General features: G+C 60.1%; 3 protein-coding genes across 3 annotated transcripts in view; 1 reads left to right on the top strand and 2 right to left on the bottom strand.

Annotated features, from left to right (window-relative positions):
* ATP4A (ATPase H+/K+ transporting subunit alpha) overlaps positions 1–12502 on the top strand; it is an 84591-nt gene extending 72089 nt beyond the window's left edge. Inside the window, exons 3-23 of the mRNA XM_032390175.1 lie at positions 1099–1239; positions 1325–1384; positions 1720–1923; positions 3051–3164; positions 3386–3638; positions 3811–4079; positions 4639–4837; positions 5223–5332; positions 5413–5547; positions 6038–6230; positions 6968–7143; positions 8234–8370; positions 8451–8601; positions 8691–8859; positions 8966–9120; positions 10019–10142; positions 10548–10693; positions 11247–11380; positions 11676–11777; positions 11869–11960; positions 12142–12502. Of these exons, the coding sequence (XP_032246066.1) occupies positions 1111–1239; positions 1325–1384; positions 1720–1923; positions 3051–3164; positions 3386–3638; positions 3811–4079; positions 4639–4837; positions 5223–5332; positions 5413–5547; positions 6038–6230; positions 6968–7143; positions 8234–8370; positions 8451–8601; positions 8691–8859; positions 8966–9120; positions 10019–10142; positions 10548–10693; positions 11247–11380; positions 11676–11777; positions 11869–11960; positions 12142–12170 (3081 nt within the window). The 5' untranslated portion in view covers positions 1099–1110 and the 3' untranslated portion in view covers positions 12171–12502. The remainder of the gene's footprint in view (positions 1–1098; positions 1240–1324; positions 1385–1719; positions 1924–3050; positions 3165–3385; positions 3639–3810; positions 4080–4638; positions 4838–5222; positions 5333–5412; positions 5548–6037; positions 6231–6967; positions 7144–8233; positions 8371–8450; positions 8602–8690; positions 8860–8965; positions 9121–10018; positions 10143–10547; positions 10694–11246; positions 11381–11675; positions 11778–11868; positions 11961–12141) is intronic.
* A 2916-nt stretch (positions 12503–15418) lies between these two features.
* TMEM147 (transmembrane protein 147) lies at positions 15419–17172 on the bottom strand. Its single transcript, XM_032390382.1, has 7 exons — positions 16994–17172; positions 16856–16925; positions 16355–16414; positions 16133–16269; positions 15911–15995; positions 15702–15823; positions 15419–15618 (listed from the first exon to the last, which is right to left on the bottom strand). Exons 1-7 carry the CDS (start codon positions 17068–17070, stop codon positions 15495–15497), a joined length of 675 nt encoding a protein of 224 aa, XP_032246273.1. The 5' UTR covers positions 17071–17172; the 3' UTR covers positions 15419–15494.
* Positions 17173–17383: 211 nt separating this feature from the next.
* The window catches only part of GAPDHS (glyceraldehyde-3-phosphate dehydrogenase, spermatogenic), a 9524-nt gene continuing 4519 nt past the window's right edge, over positions 17384–22388 (bottom strand). The window contains exons 5-11 of the mRNA XM_032390354.1: positions 20173–20263; positions 19962–20080; positions 19529–19610; positions 19069–19220; positions 18745–18907; positions 17665–17762; positions 17384–17579 (exon numbers count right to left, since the gene is read on the bottom strand). Of these exons, the coding sequence (XP_032246245.1) occupies positions 17507–17579; positions 17665–17762; positions 18745–18907; positions 19069–19220; positions 19529–19610; positions 19962–20080; positions 20173–20263 (778 nt within the window). The 3' untranslated portion in view covers positions 17384–17506. The remainder of the gene's footprint in view (positions 17580–17664; positions 17763–18744; positions 18908–19068; positions 19221–19528; positions 19611–19961; positions 20081–20172; positions 20264–22388) is intronic.

Raw genomic sequence — 22388 nt, 5'->3', positions numbered from 1 at the left:
GGAGAGCCAGGCTGTGGGATCAGACCTGGGCTGGAATCCTCCTCCCGACACTTAGTCATCACAACTTTATTTTTTTATAAAGATTTTATTTATTTATTTGCGAGAGAGAGAGGGAGCGAGCATGAGCGGGGGTGAGGAGGGGCAGAGGGAGAGGGAGAGAAGCAGACTCCCCGCTGAGCAGGGAGCCCGATGCGGGACTCGACCCCAGGATCCTGGGATCATGACCTGAGCCGAAGGCAGATGCTCAACAGACTGGGCCACCCAGGCATCCCAATCATCGCAGCTTTAGAGCAAGTCCTTGATCTCTCTGTGCCTCGGTCTCCTCATCTGTACAACGGGGGCTAATGAGAGAACATAACTTTCTAAAGGGCTGTTGTGAGGAGCTAAGGAAACATTCACACAAAGCTCCCTGGGCAGACCTGGGACACAGGAAGTCCTCCCTAAACAAAAGGGAGCCACTATTGTGAGCACCCTCCTGCTCCAGGAGTTGGACATGGGCAACGTGGCCTGGAAGAGGACACTGCAGCCCAGCTACCTGGTTCTGAGTCCCGACTCTTTTCCCATTGTAGCTTGGGGACAACAGGCGAGTGACTTACCCTCCCCGCGCCTCAGTTTCCCCATCACTATGGTAGGGGGAGGTAAGAATGGTCCTCGCCTCAAAGGGTTGTTGGGAGGTTCCATTAGTTAATACAGGAAAGCCCCCAGCCCAGTGCTTGGCACATAATGACCACCATGTTTGCTATTCTTGTTGTTGTTGTTGTTACTATGGACCTACTCAGTGGTCCCCTGATCTCAGTGGCAGGTGGAGATGGATCTGGGCAGGTTGGGGCAGCCCAGTAGGTAATGCCTGAGCTGCTTAGGCCTGGAGGTCACCCCAAGGAGCCCCGCAATCAGCTCTAATCGGGCCAATCTTGCTCCACCCCTCCCTCCCTGGGTATATCAGGGCTGGTCCAGACCCTAGACTCTGTCTCAGCAAAGGAGGGTGGCTGCACCGGGCACCATGGGGAAGGCAGTGAGTGGAGCCCCAAGTCAGGGGTCGGGGGGATGGAGGCTGGAGGGGTGTGGGATCTGATGCCTCCCCCCTCCTCCCATCCCCAGGAGAATTACGAGATGTACTCAGTAGAGCTGGGTCCTGGCCCTGGTGGGGACATGGCTGCCAAGATGAGCAAGAAGAAGGCGGACAAAGGAGGAGGCAAGAAGAAGGAGAAGCTGGAGAACATGAAGAAGGAGATGGAGATCGTGAGCATGGGGCTGGGGGGCTGGGTGGGGGCAGGAGCGTGGCCGGTGAGAGCTGGACAGTGAGTGTCCTGCTCCCCCCCCCCAGAACGACCACCAGCTGTCAGTGGCGGAGCTGGAACAGAAGTACCAGACCAGTGCGACCAAGGTGAGCTGGGCGCAGAGGGAGGGGTGCGTGCAGAGAAGGGGGGGAGAGTGACCGAGTAGGAGAAGCAGATAAAAAGAGGCAGAAAGAGACAGAGAGAGACAAAGCGATAAGAGAGAAACAGAGCAGAGACCACAGGGAGAGAGAGCCAGGCAGAAAGATGAGAGAGACACAGGGGAGGCTGGGGCGGGGGTGCGGGGGTGGGAAGGGGCCGGACAGAGGTGAGGACGGACACAGAAGTGAAGAGGAACAGGACAGACGGGGCAGGGTGGGGGGAGGAGACAGAAGAGCTACCCCCGTGAGCACCCACCCCGTCCCCCCCGTCCCCCCGTCCCCAGGGCCTGTCTGCCGGCCTAGCCGCCGAGCTGCTGCTACGGGACGGACCCAACGCTCTGCGGCCGCCGCGCGGCACCCCCGAGTACGTCAAGTTCGCCCGGCAGCTGGCGGGCGGGCTGCAGTGCCTCATGTGGGTGGCTGCTGCCATCTGCCTCATTGCCTTTGGCATCCAGGCCAGCGAGGGTGACCTCACCACCGACGACAATGTGAGTGGCAGATGCTGCTGGCGGGTATGGGACACAGGGACCGGGGGTGGGGGGGCGAGTAGAGGACATGGAGCATGGACTCAGGACGCGGGGGACACAGGATGGGGATACGGAGACGTGGAAATGCAGTCAAGACATGGGGTCATGCGGGGATGAAGGCCACTGGGATGTGGGGCAGCCCCAGTGACACAGGTCACAGGGGACCCGGAGAATGGGTCTCAGATATGGAGGACACAGGTGGGGATACAAGGACATAGAAATGCGATCCTTAAGATGGGAGACCAGGAAACAGAGGACATGGGACAGACCAAGGGCACAGGGGACATGGGACTCAGACATGGGACGCAAGGGCATAGGGACGTAGGGGACACAAGACTCAGGACACAGTGCCGAGAGACAGAACACAGACAAGGAAGCAGAGACAGAGACAGAGAATATTGAAATGCAGGACAAGAGGCCAGAACAAGGGACATGGGGACTTAGGGACATGTGGCATTGGACAGGGGTTTGAAAGCCACAGGACATGTGACACAGGATAGGGACTTAGAGGTACACAGACATGGGGAGACACTGGACATAGGGACTTGGAAATTGGCATATGATCGTGGAGCCCACAGAGTATGAAGTGTAAGATCGACAGCACACAAACATGGAAATGGGGACACGGCCTAGGGTGCCCAGAGGACGGCAAACAGATGATGGCAACACAGAATATGAAAGCACAGGGGGTACAGGGCGTGAGAACATGAGGAGACAAAGGCCAGTGACATGCAGAGCACAAGACTTGGAGGACACAGGAAAAGGCGCATCGTGCCATGCGGCACAAGCCGCAGGCTATGGGGACATGGGGAGGTAGGATCCGGGACCTAGAGAATATGGGACACAGAACACTGAGAATACAGGGAAGCTGAGTATGGGACATGAAGAACACAGGAACGGGGGCCCCAGGCCCCAGGGAATAGCGCATGTGGCTTTCTAGCAGAGCAGGGAAAACCCCAGCGGTGAGCCCAAGAACACCAGGGGACAGGGAGCAGGCGGGGGGGGGGGGGGGGGGGGGGGGGGGGGGGGGGGCTTGTGCAGAGACCTTCCTGCCTCTTCTTATCCACTCCCTTCCCACCTCCACCCAGCTGTACCTGGCCCTGGCCCTCATCGCTGTGGTCGTGGTCACCGGCTGCTTTGGCTACTACCAGGAGTTTAAGAGCACCAACATCATCGCCAGCTTCAAGAACCTGGTGCCCCAGGTGGGTCCTGCAGCCTGGTCACTTCAGTTCCGGGTCTGCACTCCCGGGGGGGAGGGGCACACAGGGAGGCTCCTGGGTCTGTGTGGGCCCTCCCACCAGGCCCAAGCTGCTCTGCACCCGTGGCCTCCGGCTCGCCCCTTAGGTTCTCAACCCTCCCCCTTTGCCCCTCCCCACGTTCCCCTGCACTCAGAGACCTCCACCCCCCCTCCCCCGCCCCACAGCAAGCAACTGTGATCCGGGATGGGGACAAGTTCCAGATCAACGCGGACCAGCTTGTGGTGGGCGACCTGGTGGAGATGAAAGGCGGGGACCGAGTGCCAGCCGACATCAGGATCCTCCAGGCGCAGGGCTGCAAGGTGGACAACTCGTCGCTGACCGGAGAGTCTGAGCCGCAGACCCGCTCGCCCGAGTGTACCCACGAGAGCCCCCTGGAGACCCGCAACATCGCCTTCTTCTCCACCATGTGCCTTGAGGGTCTGTGAGACCCCTGCCCGCCCACCCCCCCCAAGCCAACCCCGCTGCCTGCCCTGACCCTTTGGCCCGTACTGAGCCCCACTGCCGCACCCCCTTGGGTTCCCGCGGCGGGCACACCCCCACTGCCGCCCGCCCGGCCGGCCCTGAGGTGCCCTGTTGGCCCCGCTGGCAGGGACAGCCCAAGGCCTGGTGGTGAACACAGGTGACCGCACCATCATTGGGCGCATCGCGTCCCTGGCATCGGGAGTAGAAAACGAGAAGACGCCCATCGCTATTGAAATCGAGCATTTTGTGGACATCATCGCAGGCCTGGCCATCCTCTTCGGCGCTACATTTTTTGTGGTGGCCATGTGCATTGGCTACACCTTCCTTCGGGCCATGGTCTTCTTCATGGCCATCGTGGTAGCCTATGTGCCCGAGGGGCTGCTGGCCACTGTCACGGTGAGTGGGGGAGACGGAAGAGAGGTGCAGAGAGCTGGGAGGCTCGTCCATCTGTCTGTTTGTTCACCCAGGATTGCCTCCATCATCTCTGGCCGTCTCCACCCACTCACCTCCCCCCCCCCACGCACCTTCCCTCAGCCATCCTCCCTACCCCCCATCCCTCCACCTACCCATCCGTTCAGCAACCACTCACCGAGGCCACTCTGGGCCACACCGTATACTGAACGCTGAGGACTCACAGGTGAACAGGCCGCATCCTTGACCGGAGGAGGCTGAGGTCCAGCGTGGGCAGCCCTCAGCAGTCAGCACCCAGGGCAAGGCCAGCCCCAGGGGAGGCTCAGAGGATGTTTGTTTTCTCGGTGTGGTTGTGTTGATGAGAACTTACAGAACCTCCGCTCGGGCAGCTTAGTGAGGGGCCTGGCTATGTTCCTCTGGGCCGATTGGGGAGGCATCCCAGGTGGCAAGCACAGGCTGAGGCAAGAAAAGCATGGGTTTTGCGGAGGGATGCTCTGTGGTGGCTGGGGTCAAGGCTCCCTGCGCTTCTCACCCCTTCTGGCAGGTCTGCTTGTCCCTGACAGCCAAGCGGCTGGCCAGCAAGAACTGTGTCGTCAAGAACCTGGAAGCGGTGGAGACACTGGGCTCCACATCAGTGATCTGCTCTGACAAGACAGGGACCCTCACTCAGAACCGCATGACTGTGTCCCATCTCTGGTTCGACAACCACATCCACACGGCTGACACTACGGAGGACCAGTCAGGTGTGGGGGTGGGAGGAGACGGGGCTGGGGCAGGATCTGCTAGGTGGTAGACTTGGAAGGGAGCTCTGAGGTTACTGCAGGCAGCCTGGGGAGGGCTCTGCATGAATGGAGAAGGGGCTCCTTCCCGATAGGGGAGAGGGTCTATGAAGCTGCAGGTCTGCGAAGCGGCTTGGTATCGGGGGTCCTAGGAAACTCAATACTGCGTCTGGAGAGAAGGCTCCGTCCAGGGGTATGAGGAGAGGTTTGGGTCCCACCCAGGTCTGGGAGGGGACCCTGTCCTGAATCTAGAGGGAGGGGCTCGGTTCTGGTATGGGAGAGAGCTGCTCCGGGCCTGCGGCCCGCGCGGAGCCCCCTCCCGGCCCCAGCCCGGACGCCTGGCCTCCAGGGCAGACGTTTGACCAGTCTTCGGAGACCTGGCGGGCGCTATGCCGCGTGCTCACCCTGTGCAACCGCGCTGCCTTCAAGTCCGGCCAGGACGCGGTGCCGGTGCCCAAGGTGAGACCCCGGGGGACTCCGGGGGATCCCGGGAGCCTGGTGCAGACAGGTTCGCCCCTGACACCGGCCCCCGCTTCCAGCGCATAGTGATCGGGGACGCGTCCGAGACGGCGCTGCTCAAGTTCTCGGAACTGACGCTGGGCAACGCCATGGGCTACCGCGAACGCTTCCCCAAAGTCTGCGAGATCCCCTTCAACTCCACCAACAAGTTCCAGGTGTGCGCCCGCCGCGCCCGGCCCCGCCCACGGCCTCCCCCCCGCCCACTTAGGGCCACCCCCACACGCAGCGCTGGCCTATCGCGGGGCTTCTCTCTCAGTTTCCGCCCTCTCCATAGCCAAACCCCACCCACATCTCCCGCCCCGCCCACAGCCGCTTACCACCTATGGGCAGGCCACACCCACAGTCCCTTAGCGGGGGGCTCACCGCCAGCTCTTAGGCCTTCCGTGGAGTAGCTCGCAATCCAAATTCCGCCCCAGCCCATCTCCGACCCTAATTCTGTCCATTCCCAGCGCCCAGGCTCCTTACTGCGCCCCTAACCCTCATCCCCCACCAAGGACTTGCTCAGCCCGCAAGCCCCTCACCCCCAGCCACGCAGTACCGTCCCAAAGCTCTACCCGCGGCGCCTTCGAGCCGTCAGCCCCGCCCTTCTCCCAAGCCCCGCCCCCTTGTCCGCCTCCTAGACGCCGTCCGCTTCCTCGCCCGCAGCTGTCCATCCACACACTGGAGGACCCGCGGGACCCCCGGCACGTGCTGGTGATGAAGGGCGCCCCCGAGCGCGTGCTGGAACGCTGTAGCTCCATCCTCATCAAGGGCCAGGAGCTGCCGCTGGACGAGCAATGGCGTGAGGCCTTCCAGACTGCCTACCTTAGCCTGGGAGGCCTGGGTGAACGCGTGCTTGGTGAGCCCCCCAGGGCTCGGTGAGCCCCCACAGTAGATGGTGAACCTGTGGGCGAGGAGGAGCTAGCACAGACCCCGCCCAACCTTCCCGGCCCAGCCCTCACCATGACCTTTCCCATCCCCGGCTGACAGCTAACCTGCCCAAGTGCACACACTCACCTTTGACTTTCCCTGTCTCAGTCCTGACCCCTGTCCATCCTCAATTTCTACCTTGACCCAGCCCCTCCCCACCTGTCCTCACTGAGACCTTCCCTGTCCTGACCTGACATCTGTTGGTTTTTCCCAGCTCTTGCCCCAACTTTGACCTGCCATCGCTTTTACTTCCACCTTTCAGTGTCCTCCTCTTGACCCTTTGACCTTCCCCAGTCCCTGCCTCAACTCAAGACTTCCCAATCCCTGTCCTGACCTCTGACCTCCCTGAACATTTTGTCCTGACTCGTAAACTTCCCTAACCCCTGCCTCAACCCTGGGAGGCACAAACCTGTGGTTCAATTCTGGATCTTTCGTCTGGCAAGAAATATCCCCTCTCTAGACCTCAGTTTCTCTGTCTGCAACATGAGCATGCTAATAGCCTCACAGGTTGGTTGTGAGGACAGACTCACATGTGAAGGATTCAGCACAGGGTCAGGCATGCACAGGTGCTTGGTGTGAGGGGCCTGGTTATTTCACTCGTCACCTGGCCTTGCTGGGCAAGGGTCTGCCCAGGACTCCTCTCTGACTTCCCTGTTTTCTGGTCAGGCTTCTGCCAACTGTACCTGAGTGAGAAGGACTACCCGCCTGGCTATGCCTTCGACGTGGAGGCCATGAACTTTCCAAGTAGTGGCCTGTGCTTTGCGGGACTTGTATCCATGATAGACCCACCCCGGGCCACCGTCCCTGATGCTGTGCTCAAGTGCCGCACGGCAGGCATCCGGGTATGCAACCAGGGAGAGGAGCAGGCAGGGGTGAGAACAGAGGACAGCAGTATTTGGGGGTGAGGAACCCTGTGACAGAGAACTTCCTGAAAGTGGTTTGAACCAAAAAAGGAATCTATCGATTCATGAAATGGAAAAGTTCTGGGGACTGAAGTGGCAGGTGTAGCTGGATCTAGGAGTTGAGTGTCATTAGGAATTTGCCTTTCTCCATGGCTTGGTTCTACTTTTCTCTCTGATGGCTTTATTCTCAAGGGACTCGACTAGTCCCTTTATTTTGGTCGAGAAGAATGACCACCCCCAGAAGCTCAACCTACATCCCACCTGTTTAGCCACCCCACAGAAAAAAGAGTGCCTCTTCTGCTGTTGTCCCAGATTGGGTCACATGTTCCTCTCTGAACCAGTCACGTGGCTGCGGGGGGTACTTGGTTGACCAGGTCTGGGCTTACTTGCCCATTCTTGGCCAGAGACCTCACTTCAACCCTGGTTCCTGAAGACAGATCAAGAGTTGGGGAGGCAAGGCTGGGCAAACAACACCCACGTCCTCCCCTTGGTCTCTAAGGCCTATGAGAGCTGGGCTCTAAGCTTATTCCTTAGCCCCCCACCTCTCGTTTACTGCTCCGCAGTCATGCTGGCCTCCCCACTGCTCCGCCAACAGTTCAGGTGCGTTCGCACCTCAGGGTCTTCACATTGGCTGTTCCCGCTGCCAGGAACACTCTTCCCTCCATTTTTTATGTGGCCAACTCTCTCGCCTCTTTCAGACCTCCGCTCAGATGTCACCTTCTCAACGAAGCTTTCCCCGGACACACTTAAAATCGACACCTCTTTTTCCACCCAACATTTGCCATCCCCTTTACTCAGCTTAATTTTCCTCTCTCCTAATGGGCTGTATCATTTGTCCCCTTAGTTTGCGTCTCTTCTGTCTCCCGCGCTAGAGGGTTGGCTCCATGAGAACAGAGATTTTCATCTGTTTTGTCCCTGACATTCAGTGGTTGAATAAGCGAACGGGTCTATCAGTAGAGGCCAGCAGGGAGGACGAGGAGAGTGGGCTGCACTGAAGGCAGCAAGGGTCTGATGGTCCCCTCCCCAACAGGTGATCATGGTGACGGGTGACCACCCCATCACGGCCAAGGCCATTGCGGCCAGTGTGGGTATCATTTCGGAAGGCAGCGAGACGGTGGAAGACATCGCCGCCCGCCTCCGTGTACCTGTGGACCAAGTCAATAGGAAGTAAGCCCCTGCCGCCCTCGCTGTGGTTCTTCCCACAGCCTGCGCAGACTGAGGCCCTGGTGACCCTCCCCCCCTCCCAGGGATGCCCGTGCCTGCGTCATCAATGGCATGCAGCTGAAGGACATGGACCCGTCAGAGCTGGTTGAGACCCTGCGTACTCACCCTGAGATGGTGTTTGCTCGTACCAGTCCCCAGCAGAAGCTGGTGATTGTGGAGAGCTGCCAGCGACTGGTAGGACTCTGATGAGGGAGGCGGGCCAGTGGGCTGGGCTGGCCCGGGGGTGGGCCTCCCCCTGACCACCCTGCCCCCCCCCCCGGCAGGGGGCCATCGTGGCTGTGACCGGGGATGGTGTCAACGACTCCCCAGCCCTGAAGAAGGCCGACATCGGCGTGGCCATGGGCATTGCCGGCTCGGACGCTGCCAAAAATGCGGCGGACATGATCCTGCTGGATGACAACTTTGCCTCCATCGTGACAGGCGTGGAGCAGGGTCCGAGCCGGGGCGGAGACCGGGGAGGGAGGGGGGCGGCGGCGTGGGCACGGGAGGAAGCGGGCAGCGAGGAGGCTGAGGCTCTCCCCGCCCCACCCCCCTGCAGGCCGGCTGATCTTTGATAACCTGAAAAAGTCCATCGCCTACACCCTGACCAAGAACATCCCCGAGCTGACGCCGTACCTCATCTACATCACTGTCAGCGTGCCCCTGCCCCTCGGCTGCATCACCATCCTCTTCATAGAGCTCTGCACCGACATCGTGAGTCTCCAGCCCCGCCGACAGCCGTGATGGACGGGGCCCCGCAGACGCTCTTGCACAGGGTGCAAAGGCAGCCAGACGGGGACGCGCAGGCGGGCAGGCGGGTGGTCCCAGGCAGAAGTACAGACGTGGCCGCACAGGTGGACCCTCAGGTCGGCTTAGACCTGCGGACTCAGAGAAGGACCCTCAGACACACACACACACACATCTGGCGACGCTTGCATAGTGGCTTCTCTGGGTCAGGCAGACACTCCCTCCCTTAACTCTGTCCTCATGAACACTCTATGGGAGGGGCTTTATTCATTTATCGTCCCCATTTGACTGATGAGCGAACTGAGGCCCAGACAGGTTGAGCGGCTTGTCCCAGGTCACAGAGCCAGTAAGCGGCACGCTGGGATTGGAGCCCAGGCAGTCCGGGGCCCCGGGGCCTCTGCTCTTGACCGGTCCACTCTGCGGCCGTTCCGCCGTGACGGACGGATGGGGTGAGGGATAGGGAGGACCTGGGGGCACAGAGACAGAAGAGCTGCAGAGAGAGACAGGGAGAGACGGGGGACACAGGGACACAAAAGCAGAGACAGCCACAGAGAAAGAGACCAGAGACAGGGATACAAAAACAGTAAGGGGGAGAGGCGGGTGGGGAGGGGAGGTACATGCAGATGTTCCAATGGAGATGGACAGCAGGTCAGATGTGGACACAGCCGTGGACGGACATGGCGCCACGGCCTCGTTGGAGGGCCAGCTGGTCCATGCTGTCCGGGCAGGTGTGCCCGCACAGTCACCTGCCTCCCAACCTCAGTCCTGTCTCTGTCCACCGGGGCGGTGGGGGGAGGGAGGGGAGCCTCCCGGCACGTAGGGGACGGGCAAACCCTTAACCCTGGCTCCTTCCGCTCCTGGCCAGTTCCCGTCCGTGTCCCTGGCATATGAGAAGGCAGAGAGTGACATCATGCATCTGCGTCCACGGAACCCGAAGCGCGACCGCTTGGTCAATGAGCCCCTGGCGGCCTACTCCTACTTCCAGATAGGTGAGTGCCCGTGGGGCCGGGGAGCCCCAGGTTCCCTGCAGGGCTGCTCGCCTGCCTTCGCATCTCTCACAGGGGCTCTGGCTCGTGCTGGATCCCCGGGTTGGCATTTGATCCTGGGTCTCTGCTGTTCTCTGAGTCCGAGTCTGCTGTGATCCCCGTGTCCCTTCTCTGTCTCTTGGCGTGTCTCTGTCTCTCTCTGTGCCTTGTCTCTTGCGTCCCTATTGATCTCTCTTGGGATCCTTGTCTCTGTCTCTCCATGTCCGTCACTCACTGTGTACTTGTGTCCTTGACCCTCTCTCTGCGGGTATCTCTCTGTGTCCCTATCTTTCCATGTCCTTGTCTCTTTCCATGTCCCTGTCTAGGTCTCCATTTTTGTCTCCCCGTGTCACCTTGCCTGTCCCCCAGGTGCCATCCAGTCATTTGCTGGCTTCACTGACTACTTTACGGCCATGGCCCAGGAGGGCTGGTTCCCACTGCTATGTGTGGGGCTGCGACCATACTGGGAGAACCACCACCTACAAGATCTGCAGGACAGCTACGGCCAGGAGTGGGTGAGCCCCGGCCTCCCGCCCCCGGCCCGTGGCTCCCTCATTCCCTGTGGGTGGCCCACACTCAGTTGTCCGCATGTGACGGAGCTCAACTGGAGCATCCCAGGTCCCCGGACTCTCTGCCGGTTCTGGGGCCTCTCCCACCACCATCTTGAGCTCCACACTCCTGCTGCTCACCCTGTTCCCCAAAGGCCCTTCTGGCCCACGTCACTTATTTTGGCCATCTGCCCGGGCACCAGAGTCGCTGGACTATACAAATTCTGCCCTAGCAGTCCGACTCCCTTCTCCCAGCTGCCTTCCTGTGGGTGTGCGGGAAAGCCTGCATCCCTCCTTCCTCGTGAAAGCAACTGGCCTGAGCTACCATTTGCCCAGGCGTTGACATCTAATCTCTGCAAGGCCAAGATCTCCAGCCGCCCCCCAGCCCCCCAGGGTCCTGCAAACCTGGCAGACGGTGTCTCTCTCTTCTCCCCCACTCCATCCTCTGCTGGGAGGGGTTCATGGCCGCAGGCCCTCTCCATCCGGGCTCAGGCCGCTTCCGCTCCCCTCCGGCCCGCAGACGTTCGGGCAGCGCCTCTACCAGCAGTACACCTGCTACACCGTGTTCTTCATCAGCATCGAGATGTGCCAGATCGCCGACGTCCTCATCCGCAAGACGCGCCGCCTCTCCGCCTTCCAGCAGGGCTTCTTCAGGTGTCCCCACAGCCCCGCCCCGCCCCGCCCCAGCCCCGCTGCAGCTCCCACTGGATCCCCACGAGGGCTCACTGCAGCCAGCAAACGCGCCGGCGCCAGGTGCTGCCGGGCCTCGTCCACAGCGGGCCGGTAGCTCCCACCACCTGCCTCCCCCGCCCCGGCCCCTCCATTTTCATCCACCAAAGGGGAGATGTGACAGGACCCCCGTCCACTGTCAAAGCGTCCCCCGCTCCTCATGGCCTGGCCTTGTTCTGCACCCGCCGGCCTGAGCCTGTCCCACCCCGCCCGCCTGCAGGAACAGGATCCTGGTGATCGCCATCGTGTTCCAGGTCTGCATCGGCTGCTTCCTGTGCTACTGCCCCGGAATGCCCAACATCTTCAACTTCATGCCCATCCGGTGAGGGGCCGGGAGCTGTGAGTAGAGGGACGGGCACAGGGACACAGACTTGAGGGTAGCCTTCACCTTGTCATCTCCCCTGGGCCTTCAGGTACCAGTGGTGGCTGGTCCCCATGCCCTTTGGCCTCCTCATCTTCGTCTATGATGAGCTTCGGAAACTGGGAGTTCGCTGTTGCCCAGGGAGTGAGTGTGGAGACCGAGGGCCTGGGGGTGGGGGCTGGACCATCCTCAGAACAGCTGTCCTGACCTTTGACCTCTGAGCCCTTGACCCTCCATATCAAGCCTCCGTTGATCCGTACCTCTGAGCCCCTGGTGCCCGTGACCCACATCCCGCAGCCCTGAGTCTCCTTTCTCTCCCTCCCAGGCTGGTGGGATCAGGAGCTCTACTATTAGAGGGCCTGCTGCCTTCAAGCCATCCTTGCAAACCCCACAGCAGAGGTGGGGGGCATGGGACCCTCTGGGCAGCCACCCGGACATCTAAGCAATCAAGCCCCAGCACCATCTGTCTGCTCCCGCAGCCCACGGCACCCCAACCTTGGGGAGACCTCCCCACTCCCCTTCCCCATCCACAGAGAGCACCCCCCCGCCCCGGCAGAGCCGTCCCTGGGCCTGGTGCTCTGAGCGGGGCAGGGGGGCCTGGGCAGGGGACGGGAGCTGGGCTCCTGTGAGCCAGGTCTGTCCTTCTCACTCCAAGCGGGCAGGAGGGCTGCCTGTGGGACCTTCAAACACGCTGTGCTGAGTGACAGAAATAAACCAGCTCACACCGATGATGCTTTTATTTGGTGCCAGGTCCTGTCCTAAGTGTCTTTCCTGATCCCCTTTGATCTCCCACAGTCCTACGGCTTGTTCAGGGCTGTATCTCAGTTCCTCGAACACAGCCTCGTGCATCGTAGGTATGCAACGAAACCTTCCTCGGGGGAGTGAGCCTGGGGTGACGGCATTCCCAGTCCCCCCCGGGAGCGGGGCCTTCACTGCCCCACTCGCCTAGACACCACCTCTGGGCTCCCTCCCCAGCACGTTCTTGATCTCCCCTTGGCAGGCTCCTTGACACACAGTGTCAGAATCTCTCCTACCTCAAGCTGCCCCCCACCCTGCCTCCCCCTTCGCAGGTGTCTCCACTCTGGTTCCACTAGTTTGCTCCTCTGTTGCAGTGGGACTGAGTCTAGAGGCTGAAGTCCCGGTCCCCTCCTCACACCCCTCTCCCCTGAAAAGTTAACTCCCCAACTGCTGGAAACAGCCTGACACTCCCCCCACCTCCCACCCCTCCCCAGCCCCTTCCTCACCTCTCTTCCTTAGTATGAGCCTCTCTGGCGGGACCCCCCCACCACAGCCCCCCTCTGCTGCCCCCATGGCCTCAGTTCTGTCTCTGCAGTGGCTCTCCACCCTGTATGACCCAGGGACCCCCAGTAGCCTCTGCATCATCCTCCAAACCTGCTCCTTCCACTGTCCCATCAGTGTGGTTCCTTCTCCCTGGGAAACGTGGTGAGCCCTAAACTCCCTGTCTCTCCCTGGCCCAGAATCCTCCATGGTTTGTCCTGCCCCTGCTGACTGCCAGTTTCACAAACCACCTCGATCTTATTCCAGCCAATTCTTGTTTCACTGGAAAAGTCAGGCCTGCTCTCTCACCTCAAGGCCTTTACATAGGCTCTGCCCCCAGCTTTTCCTCCTGCCCCAACAGCTCACATCTCCTGTCCTCCAGGTTGGGTCCCCAGCCCGTCCCTGACCTGGTCTGTGCTCCCTCCACTTCAACCCTAACTGCTCTGGTCTCCCTGAGCCCCACATAAGCTGGGATTATTCCACATAGTTGGTCACCAGCAGGGGCTCCAGCTCAGAGTCCCTGCTCAGCAAATAGTTGTTGAAATCACTTCTGCAACCCTCACTTGTCCCCATACTGGTCCGAGGCTAGGCGGGCATGGGACGGAGGTGTGGGAGCGCGATCCTGTCACAGGCCACCCCGCTGGGCGGGGGGAGTGCCCATATACTCCATACTCCGTGCGCAACCAATCGCTTGCCTCTCCACCCCTCCCCCAAGACACCTGTGGACCCAGTCTCCTCAAGGGACAATGAAAAGGGGGCAGGGCTAGGTGGTGGCTGCCCCACCTGAGGGCAAACGCTCCCTCGGCACACACCAAGACTCACAGCCCTTTGTGCTCCTGCTTTCCCAGCCCAGGGTTAAGCAACAGTATGGCAGGACCTGACGGCCTGGAGGGAAGGAGGGAGGGGGCACTTGCCCTATCCCTCGCCTTGGGGGATCCACTGGGGCTGGGGAGCACCTTCCTGGGTGGGCAGGGTTTGCATCAAGGTGGAGCATAAACATGACATTCAAAGCCCCGCTTCTGACACGTGCCCCTCAGACAGGGGGAGGGAATGGGGCAGGCAGCTGGCTCCACTAGGACAGGGAAGGGCTAGGGTGGTGTTGGAGATGGAAAGCCCATGAACTTGACAGGTTGATCTGTTGACCTTCAGTCCTTGGAATGTGCATTCCCCCCCCCCCCCCCCCCCCCGCCTGCTGGACATAGCCTTGAGAGAGTGATGTGGTTCTACTAGATGGTATATGTGACTAAACCCAGTTAAGGCCCTGATCTAAACTTTTAAGATTTGGCAGGTGGGTGCAGAGATCTAGGTGTCTTACAACCCAATGAAAAGCCTTGAAAAGTTCCCTTGCTTCTTAAACCTGCCACCTACCAACCTGGAGTGGCCACCTTTCCCCTTTCTGCTCTCTGCATAAGGGGGCTGGTTTCTGATTGCACCTGAGAAGCTCCCAAGGAGTTTGGGAAACAAGAGGTAGGGAGGGCAGCATCCAGGACAATATCCAAGTTGGTGGGCTCAGCTACTGTGCCAGTCGGCTACAGCAGCGTCTGGACCCCACCCTGAGAAGACTCTAGCCAGGATTTGATGTGAGGACTACAGAACCAAACCAAAGCACTAAAGAGCTCAGAATCATAAAAGTCTACCCTCAAGAGCAAAACCCAGAGTTCAGGTGGTTGGACCATTCAATGTGCAATGGGGAGTCTGAGACGGTTGTAGACAAGGAGGGTGCACTAATAAAACTGGGATTTCAGACAGATCCCCCTGGCTGCCATATGAAGGGTGGATGAGAAGGGGAGATTGGGCTGAGAGCCTAGTAGGTAAGCAGCCAGAGAAGGGCCATGTTCAGGCTGTGAGGAAAAGCCTCCCAAGAACTATATTCCTGGATTCTAGCTTCCTTCTATCACCTGTTACCCGAGGGCCCTGGTCTGCTCAATGATGATCTATCTAGGTGGCTCAGTCGTTAAGCGTCTGCCTTTGGCTCAGGTCATGATCCCAGGGTCCTGGGATTGAGCCCCACATCGGGCTCCCTGCTTCTCCCTCTCCCACTCCCCCTGCTTATGTTCCCTCTCTTGCTGTGTCTCTGTCAAATAAATAAATAAAATCTTAAAAAAAAAAAAAAAAAAAAAAAGGATGATCTATCTACTCCAAGCCCTTCTATCCTGGGAAAATGAGGAGCCCAGGAACTGCTGCAGAACACAGAACAAACCAGTTCTGTGTTGGCCAGTTTCCCAGCCTGTCTACCTGGCTTCAAAGCCAGAACAAGGGCCTCTAGAACCCGGTGAATGTGGTATTGGTAGACAGTTCCAGAAAGAGAGAGATGGAGGCAGAAACAATGTTCCAAATACTGTTTACTTCACTGAAACCTGGAGGCGGGGAAAGGGTATGTGAATGTCTGGGGCACCAAGCCTAGGAGTGCACGTTGACAACGGCGACATAGAGGGCCAGGGTGCTGAGGGCCAGCAGCCCTGTCACCACTGCCCGGGCCAGCAGTGCTGTCCAGCTGCCCAGGGAACAGAGGTGGACGAAGGTCCTGTGGGGAAACATCACCATGAGAGAAGGAGAACAGATAACCCACCCCCATCTGGACCCACCCTCAAACCCCGTGCAGCTCACTCCATGACAAAGGCCTTGTAGACGCTGAGGAACATCAGCAGGAGTACTGCTGGCCGAAAAGTGTGGTACAGGTCGTAGCGTGTTATCATCCAGACCTGGGCAGATGCGACGATGTAATGGACCTGCAGGGAGGCAGGAAGTCAGGGCCAGGCCTCGGGGGGAGAGCACGGCCGCTGGAAAAAGGTGTGTGGGAGAGCAGGACTGCGTACCAGACTGATGTTGGAGTCAATGCTCATCTGGATGTACTTCCAGTCAAACTCAATGCCCCGGGCTCCAACCCACAGGGGGATGCAGCTAAGGAAGGCAAAGGGAGGATTTCTCCAGCACCCAAACACCCTCAGCACTCAGAATCTGAGCCCCCGCCCTCCAGCACCTCCCTAGAACCCAGGCGTCCTTTCTCAGGAATCTGGGCTCCAGGCTGCTGCACACACCGGGACATAATGAGCTCGGCGGTGGCCCAGCCCAGGGCAGCAACCATGATCTTGTACTCCCCCTTGCCTGCATTCCGGGACATGACAAGGTTTAGGCCTATCAGGTCTGCCACATCCACGCTGGCCTTCATGAACTCCTGTGGGTCAGGTTGAGGCTTGAGTGAGCACAGGTGCCGGGGGGCCCCGTTCCTGCACTCCCTCCCCCTTCCTTGCCCCACTCACCCCAATGAAGTCATAGATGCCGCCTTCCCAGGTGGGAAAAAAAGTGGCCAGGAACAGCATCTGAGAACAGAAAACAGAGATCACTGCAAGGGGAGGAGGAGAAACCAAGTGGATTATGTAGGAAGTCAGTGTGGATGTGGAGGGTAAGGCTCTGGGGTTCAGGGGAACCCTTGTGGAGAGGGACCACCAGAAGGGGGACGAGATTACAGGATCAGGGGAGAGAGACGGTTGGGGTCTGAAGTCTGGGTTCTGTGGTGATCCCAGGCGATCGGGTCAGGCATGGAGGTGCCGGGGCGAGCCACCCCAGCAGGGTTAGCAGCACCGTGTGGACCCTGGCTTACTTCGCGCCTCCTCAAAGTACAAAACGCTCCACCACACAAGTGAGTTTTCCCAATTTTACTAAAGTGCTATACAAAAGTTGCTTCGAGACCTCTCCCCAAGTTCCGCCCCTTCCGGAGCACGTCTTCCAGGGTATTCCCGGCGGGGCCCGGGCGCCCTCACCTTGCACAGCTGCACGAAGAGGTAGGTGACGCCGGCCTGCACGCACTTCCAGAAGGCGTTGTACTCAGACCTGCAGGAGCGGGCGGTGAGGCTTAGCCCGGGCCCGCGCCCTCCCGCCCGCGGGCGCCCCGCACTCACAGGCCGCTGCACTTGTAGGTGATGAAGTAGGGGAAGTAGGCCAGGGCGAAGCAGTTTCCGAAGTGGAACAGGGTCATGGCGCCGGCCGCCCGGGGCCCGCCGGAGCGCGGGTCTCACCCTCCGCCGGCCTGGCGCCGGAGCCCGGGGCCTGGCGCCCACTTGCCTCCGCCGCGACCCGCGCGGCCTTCTGGGAGCGGGAGGCCGGCCGGCGCCGGCGCACTGACGTCACGGCCCGCGGCCGGCCCTCGGAGCCTGCGCGGCCCCAGTGCGCCGGCGCGGAGCCAGACTCGGAGGCGAGGCGCGGTGGCCGGCGGGCGCAGGTGGAGCGCGTCTCCGTGCGGGGCGCGCCGTGACCCCGTAGTGACCGGCGCAGACACACGGGCGCGGCTGTGAGCATTCTGCGTCTTTATTTCCCAGCGGGGCGCCCTCCTTCCCCGGGGGAGGCGACAGCGGGAACGGGAGGTACGGGTTCCGGCCGGGAGCCCGGGGAAGCGGAGGAGGGGCCGTCCTGCTTCACTTGTCGCGGCTGAACATGTAGCGGAGGAGGTCCACCACCCGGTGACTGTAGCCGTATTCGTTGTCGTACCTGGGGAGGGAGGCGGCGGGTCAGGGGCGTCCCTCCCGACCGCTCCTGGCCCGCCCCCCACGCCCCCGGGCCCCTCCCCCCTCACCAGGAAATGAGCTTCACGAAGTTGTCGTTGAGCGCGATGCCGGCTTTAGCATCGAAGATGGACGAGTGGGTATCGCCCACAAAGTCCGTGGACACGACCTGGGCATCGGAATTTCAAAGATAAGCGTGGGTCGCGGAGCAAGGGCCTCCAGGAGCCCAGGCCCCGACTCTTAGGCACATGGGCACATCCCTTCATCTACGATATCTGGTGGAGCCCTGCTTGTGTCCAGGTTCTGGGGACCGTGTGAGGAAGGCACGCGGGGGCTTCGCCTGCGGCCAAAGGACAGAGACCGCAGACACCCTGACGCTGCACCAGTACATGCTGGCGATGACGCCGGCCTTCATCATGATGGTGGGCCGCATAGAGGCCCTCTCGGAGGGCACGCGGTGAGGCTGGGTCTGGATGTCTAGGAGGATCTGGTCACCTCGGGCCCTCCGCAGTGCCTGACATGGAAGGAGCTACAGCATAGAGGCCCTGAGGGATTGGCCTTAGTGGTGTGTAAGGCCACAGGGGAGGGTTTTCAGCAGTGGGACAATGTGATCTGCTTTCCGTAAAACAAGAGGTCCTGGTGGCTGTGTGAGAGCGGAGCTGCAGGAGCTAAAGCAGAGACAGCACCAGAGGATGGCACGACTGGGAGCAAAGGCATGGTGGGGGAGCCATTGTCTTGTTCACTAAGCTTGTATTGAGCTCCTGCTGGGGTGCCAGGCCCCGGGACAATCAATGGCTGGAGCCACTGAGTCCCAAAGCCCCTGCTTTCTTGTGGTGTACATGCTAGCAGGGCCAACAGGGACTATGGAATGAAATTTCAGGTAAGGGAAAGGGCCAGAAAGAGAATATCTTACTGAGGACAGAAATTGAAGTAGAGACTTGGAGGAGGTGAGGGCAGATTATGTGGCCACCTGGAAGAAAAGCTACCCAGACCAGAGCAACAGCAAGTGCAAAGACCCTGAGGCAGGAAGAGCAGACCTTCCCAGCCCTGCAGTCCCTGTCTTGATACATGGTGAGCAGCTCTTTGGCAAGTGGAAAATCACGTTTCCTCCCCAGAGGGCTCCTCCCATGGTCCCCCTCCTCAGCCCCTACCTCATCCTCGGTGTAGGCAAGGATGCCAGCCATGGGCCCTTGGGCTGCTGCTTTTATGGCGTCTTTGATGGCCTCATACGAGGTAGGCTGGGCCAGGCGGCAGGTCAGGTCCACAACAGATACGTCTGGGGTTGGCACCCGGAATGCCATTCCTGTCAGCTTCCTGGAAATCCCACATTAGGGGTGGGAGTCAGAACCCAGGACCTTTCCATCCATCCCATGTTGTCTCTACTTTCCCCTCAATAGACACTTCAGGGATTGGGGGCCAGTCCAGTCCTCCTGGGGTGTACCCCTGACCCTGGTGGCAGCTTTCTGCCCTCATACCCTTTGAGGTCTGGAATGACTTTGCCAACGGCCTTGGCAGCCCCTGTGGAGGCTGGGATGATGTTCTGGTGGGCACCCCGCCCGTCTCGCCAGGCCTTCTTCGATGGCCCGTCCACTGTCTTCTGGGTGGCAGTGTAGGAATGAACTGTGGTCTTGGGGAAGAAGAAGGCCGAGGTGAGCCCTTCCTCCTCCGAAGCTCCCCTGCCTCGTTTTCCCAGGCCTGAGGTGGTGACCCAGGTGTGGAGGCTGGTGGGACCACCACAGACCACAGGAGGGCCATGTGCAGGCCAGGGTCCAGCCCTGTCTGCAAGTTGCCCGGTGTTTTAAGAGACTTCACCACTTGGCTCTTCCTCCCGAAACCGTCTTCTCCTTTGTTCACCCCACACACTAAGCAAGTCTAGGAAGGAGAGGTAGAGTTTCCCTGCCACCCCTCCTGCCTCAGCCGCTCTCTCCAACTCACCATCAGCCCTTCCACGATCCCAAACTGCTCATGGATGACCTTGGCAAGGGGGGCCAGGCAGTTGGTGGTGCACGAGGCATTGCTGAAACGGCACGGGTGTGCAAGGGCCCTGTGAGGTGAGTCGCAGAGCCAGCCCTGCACCCTCCCCTCCCTCTCGGGTGATGCACACAGGCCTGGTTTTGTGGAAGTCAGGTTGGGGATGAGTGGGATCACTGGGGGTGCCCCAGAGGTATGGCTGGGGAAGCTCCCCAAGCGTGTTCTCCAGGAGTCCTGCTGTTCTGTTTCAGGGAAGCGTTAACGTGAGGGCGTTAGGGCTTTGGGAAGGGAGGTGTGAAGCAGCACCAGGGGTCTACTGGGAGTGGGGGTGAAGAGAGGGAGGCTGGCATTTCCTCTGGGTGCCACCCACACACTTCAGAATGTTGCTGCCCGTTACCTGACAACTTTCATGGAGCCAGGATTATAGTTCTTCTCGTTTACTCCCATGACAAATATGGGCGCATCGGGTGAGGGTGCAGAGATGACCACACGCGTGGCACCAGCCTCGATGTGGTCCTAGAGGAGGAGCACAGGTGTCAGGGGCCCTTCGAGTGCCACCTCTACACCCCCTCTCCCCGCGCAGCCCCGGGCATCTGTCCCCCACTTACTGAAGCCTCCTGTAAGGACAGGTACACGCCTGTGGACTCCACCACAAAGGGGTTCCCGACAGACTTCCAGGGAATATCTCGGGGCTGCTTGCTGTGGAGGGGTGGCCGCGCCCGAGTCAGTCTCTTCCTGCACGGCCTGGCCTTCGCCGTCATGGCCTCCAGCGTTCCAAAGGCTGACCGGACGCCTTCCTGCCTGGCCTGCAACCGTCTCCCCCTCCCCGCCCCTGCCAGCCCAACATCCTAGCTGTTGGAATCCACCCTGCTGGTCTCCCCTTTCATCACTGACTCCACCTTGCAGGCCACTTTTCTCTTCTTGACTCGACCACCCCTGTTGTGCCTTCCTAACTCAGGCCTCTGCCCCCCCAGTGGGACCATCCCTGACTGCTCCCAGCCAGGTCGGGCCCATTCTACCCCAGGAAGGTGAGGCCTGTCCCGCTGCTTCTGGTCCCCGCCCTGGCAGCCTCCCCACTGTCCTCCTTGCCCCTCCTTACCACGCGGCTCCTGCACCAAGGGCCTGCTGCCGGAGCCTGGGCAGCTCCCCGAAGACACACTGCAGCCCCGGGAGCAGCTCCCGGGGGGAGGACTGAAGCCTGAGGCAGCCCCCGGCCAGCAGTGGATAGTGGTTTACATTGGAAAGGGAAAGGAGGGCCGCCTGGGTGGCCAGCTCTTGGTTTCCACTCAGGTCATGATCTCGGGGTCATAGGATCGAGCCCCGTGTTGGGCTCCCTCTCAGCCCGGAGTCTGCTTGGATTTCTCTCTCCCTCCCCCCTGTTCTCTTTCTCTCTCTCAAATAAATAAATAAATCTTAAAAGAGAAAAAGAGGGAAAGGAGATTTTGTTTCCTGTTTGAGAAGTTCACATTTCTACTCAATAGCAAATGTTTGTATTTGAAACATCAAACATCTAGATGTTGTTTACTGCTTGGCTTTAGCCAACAAGCAATAAATGACTTTTTCCCCTCACAGGGTTTATCACAACAGTGGTATGTTCTCTGATGATTTGTTAGCATCTGTCGTGTCTTCTAGACCACTGTATGCCACCGAGCCTGCTCCCGCCATAGGGTTTCAATCAGTGTTGGTGGGTTTTGTTTGTTAACCTTTCTACCCAAGTTTACCGAACACCTGCCTCATGCCCATGTTCTAAGTGCTGTACCTGTATTGACCCCTTGAATCCTGGTGAGCTGAGGGTAAGTACTGTTACCGGCATTTCTCAGAGGAGCCAGCCCCAGGGCAGAGGGGAGGGGAAAAGCTGGCATCCTAGAAGACCCCAGCCCCTTCTCTCGGCTGTCCTGGGCGCTGCCCTTCTGCCCAGAGGGCTGTTTTGAGGATTCCGTTCATTCATTCTTCCAGGAAGTATTGAGTCTCCCCAGAGTCTGCGGTGCCAAAGCAGTGATAGCGACGCGAAGCGAGAGGGCCCTCCTGGCGAGGAGGCTGTGGCTTTGCGGGGAATGCCCTTCCCAGTGTCCCCACACACGTGGTACCTCCGGCTTGCTCTCTGCTGCCGCTGTGGGGCCTGTGAGCAGCATCCCCATCAGATGCCCTACGCAACTGAGGCCAGGACAAGTTCAATCTCTTGCCCAAGGTCACCCAACTAGGAAAGGGTGGAGTAGGGGTAAAGCATGCAAGCAACATGGCTTGTACCGAGTGCCCGGAGAACACCGTGTAGGGACGGCGGAGCGCTGCTGGAGTCACCAGAGAAGCAGCACCTGGGTGCGGGGTGGCCGCTGAGGGGGCAGCCGTGTGGGGACCAAGAAGGCAGGGAGAATGCCCCGGGTGGCAGGAGCGCTGGGCCGAGTACCGAAAGGACGGGATGGCTGAGCAGCTCTGCTGGGATTGTGTTTGGCGTTAAGATTCCAAACTTGGGTCCAGCAGCTTCTCATCCGCACGGAGTCTCCAGTCCCCGCCTCCACCCGCCCTCCCACTCCCACACGCAGTGCTGAGCACCTCATCACAAGCCCTCCTGCCCGCAAGTACAAGCCGCGGGGCTGGGAGAGGCTGCGCCCCAGGGCAAGTTCCCCGGGGGAGTGCGTGGGAAAGTCGCGTGCCGCCCAGCGTCCAGCGGTGGCTGCTAATTCACGTTAGGAAGGTAAAGTACGGTCCGGGGCTGGCTGGGGCTGGCCAGAGTGGGTGGGATGGCCGGAGTGGGTGGGATGGCCTGGGATGGCCGGAGCGGGTGGGATGGCCGGAGTGGGTGGAATGGCCGGAGTGGGTGGGATGG

Source organism: Phoca vitulina, unplaced genomic scaffold (assembly GCF_004348235.1).
Source record: "Phoca vitulina isolate PV1807 unplaced genomic scaffold, GSC_HSeal_1.0 scaffold58, whole genome shotgun sequence".
Classification (NCBI taxonomy): domain Eukaryota; kingdom Metazoa; phylum Chordata; class Mammalia; order Carnivora; family Phocidae; genus Phoca; species Phoca vitulina.
Note: the sequence above shows the minus strand (reverse complement) of the source record. Positions and strands in the feature narration are given on the sequence as shown.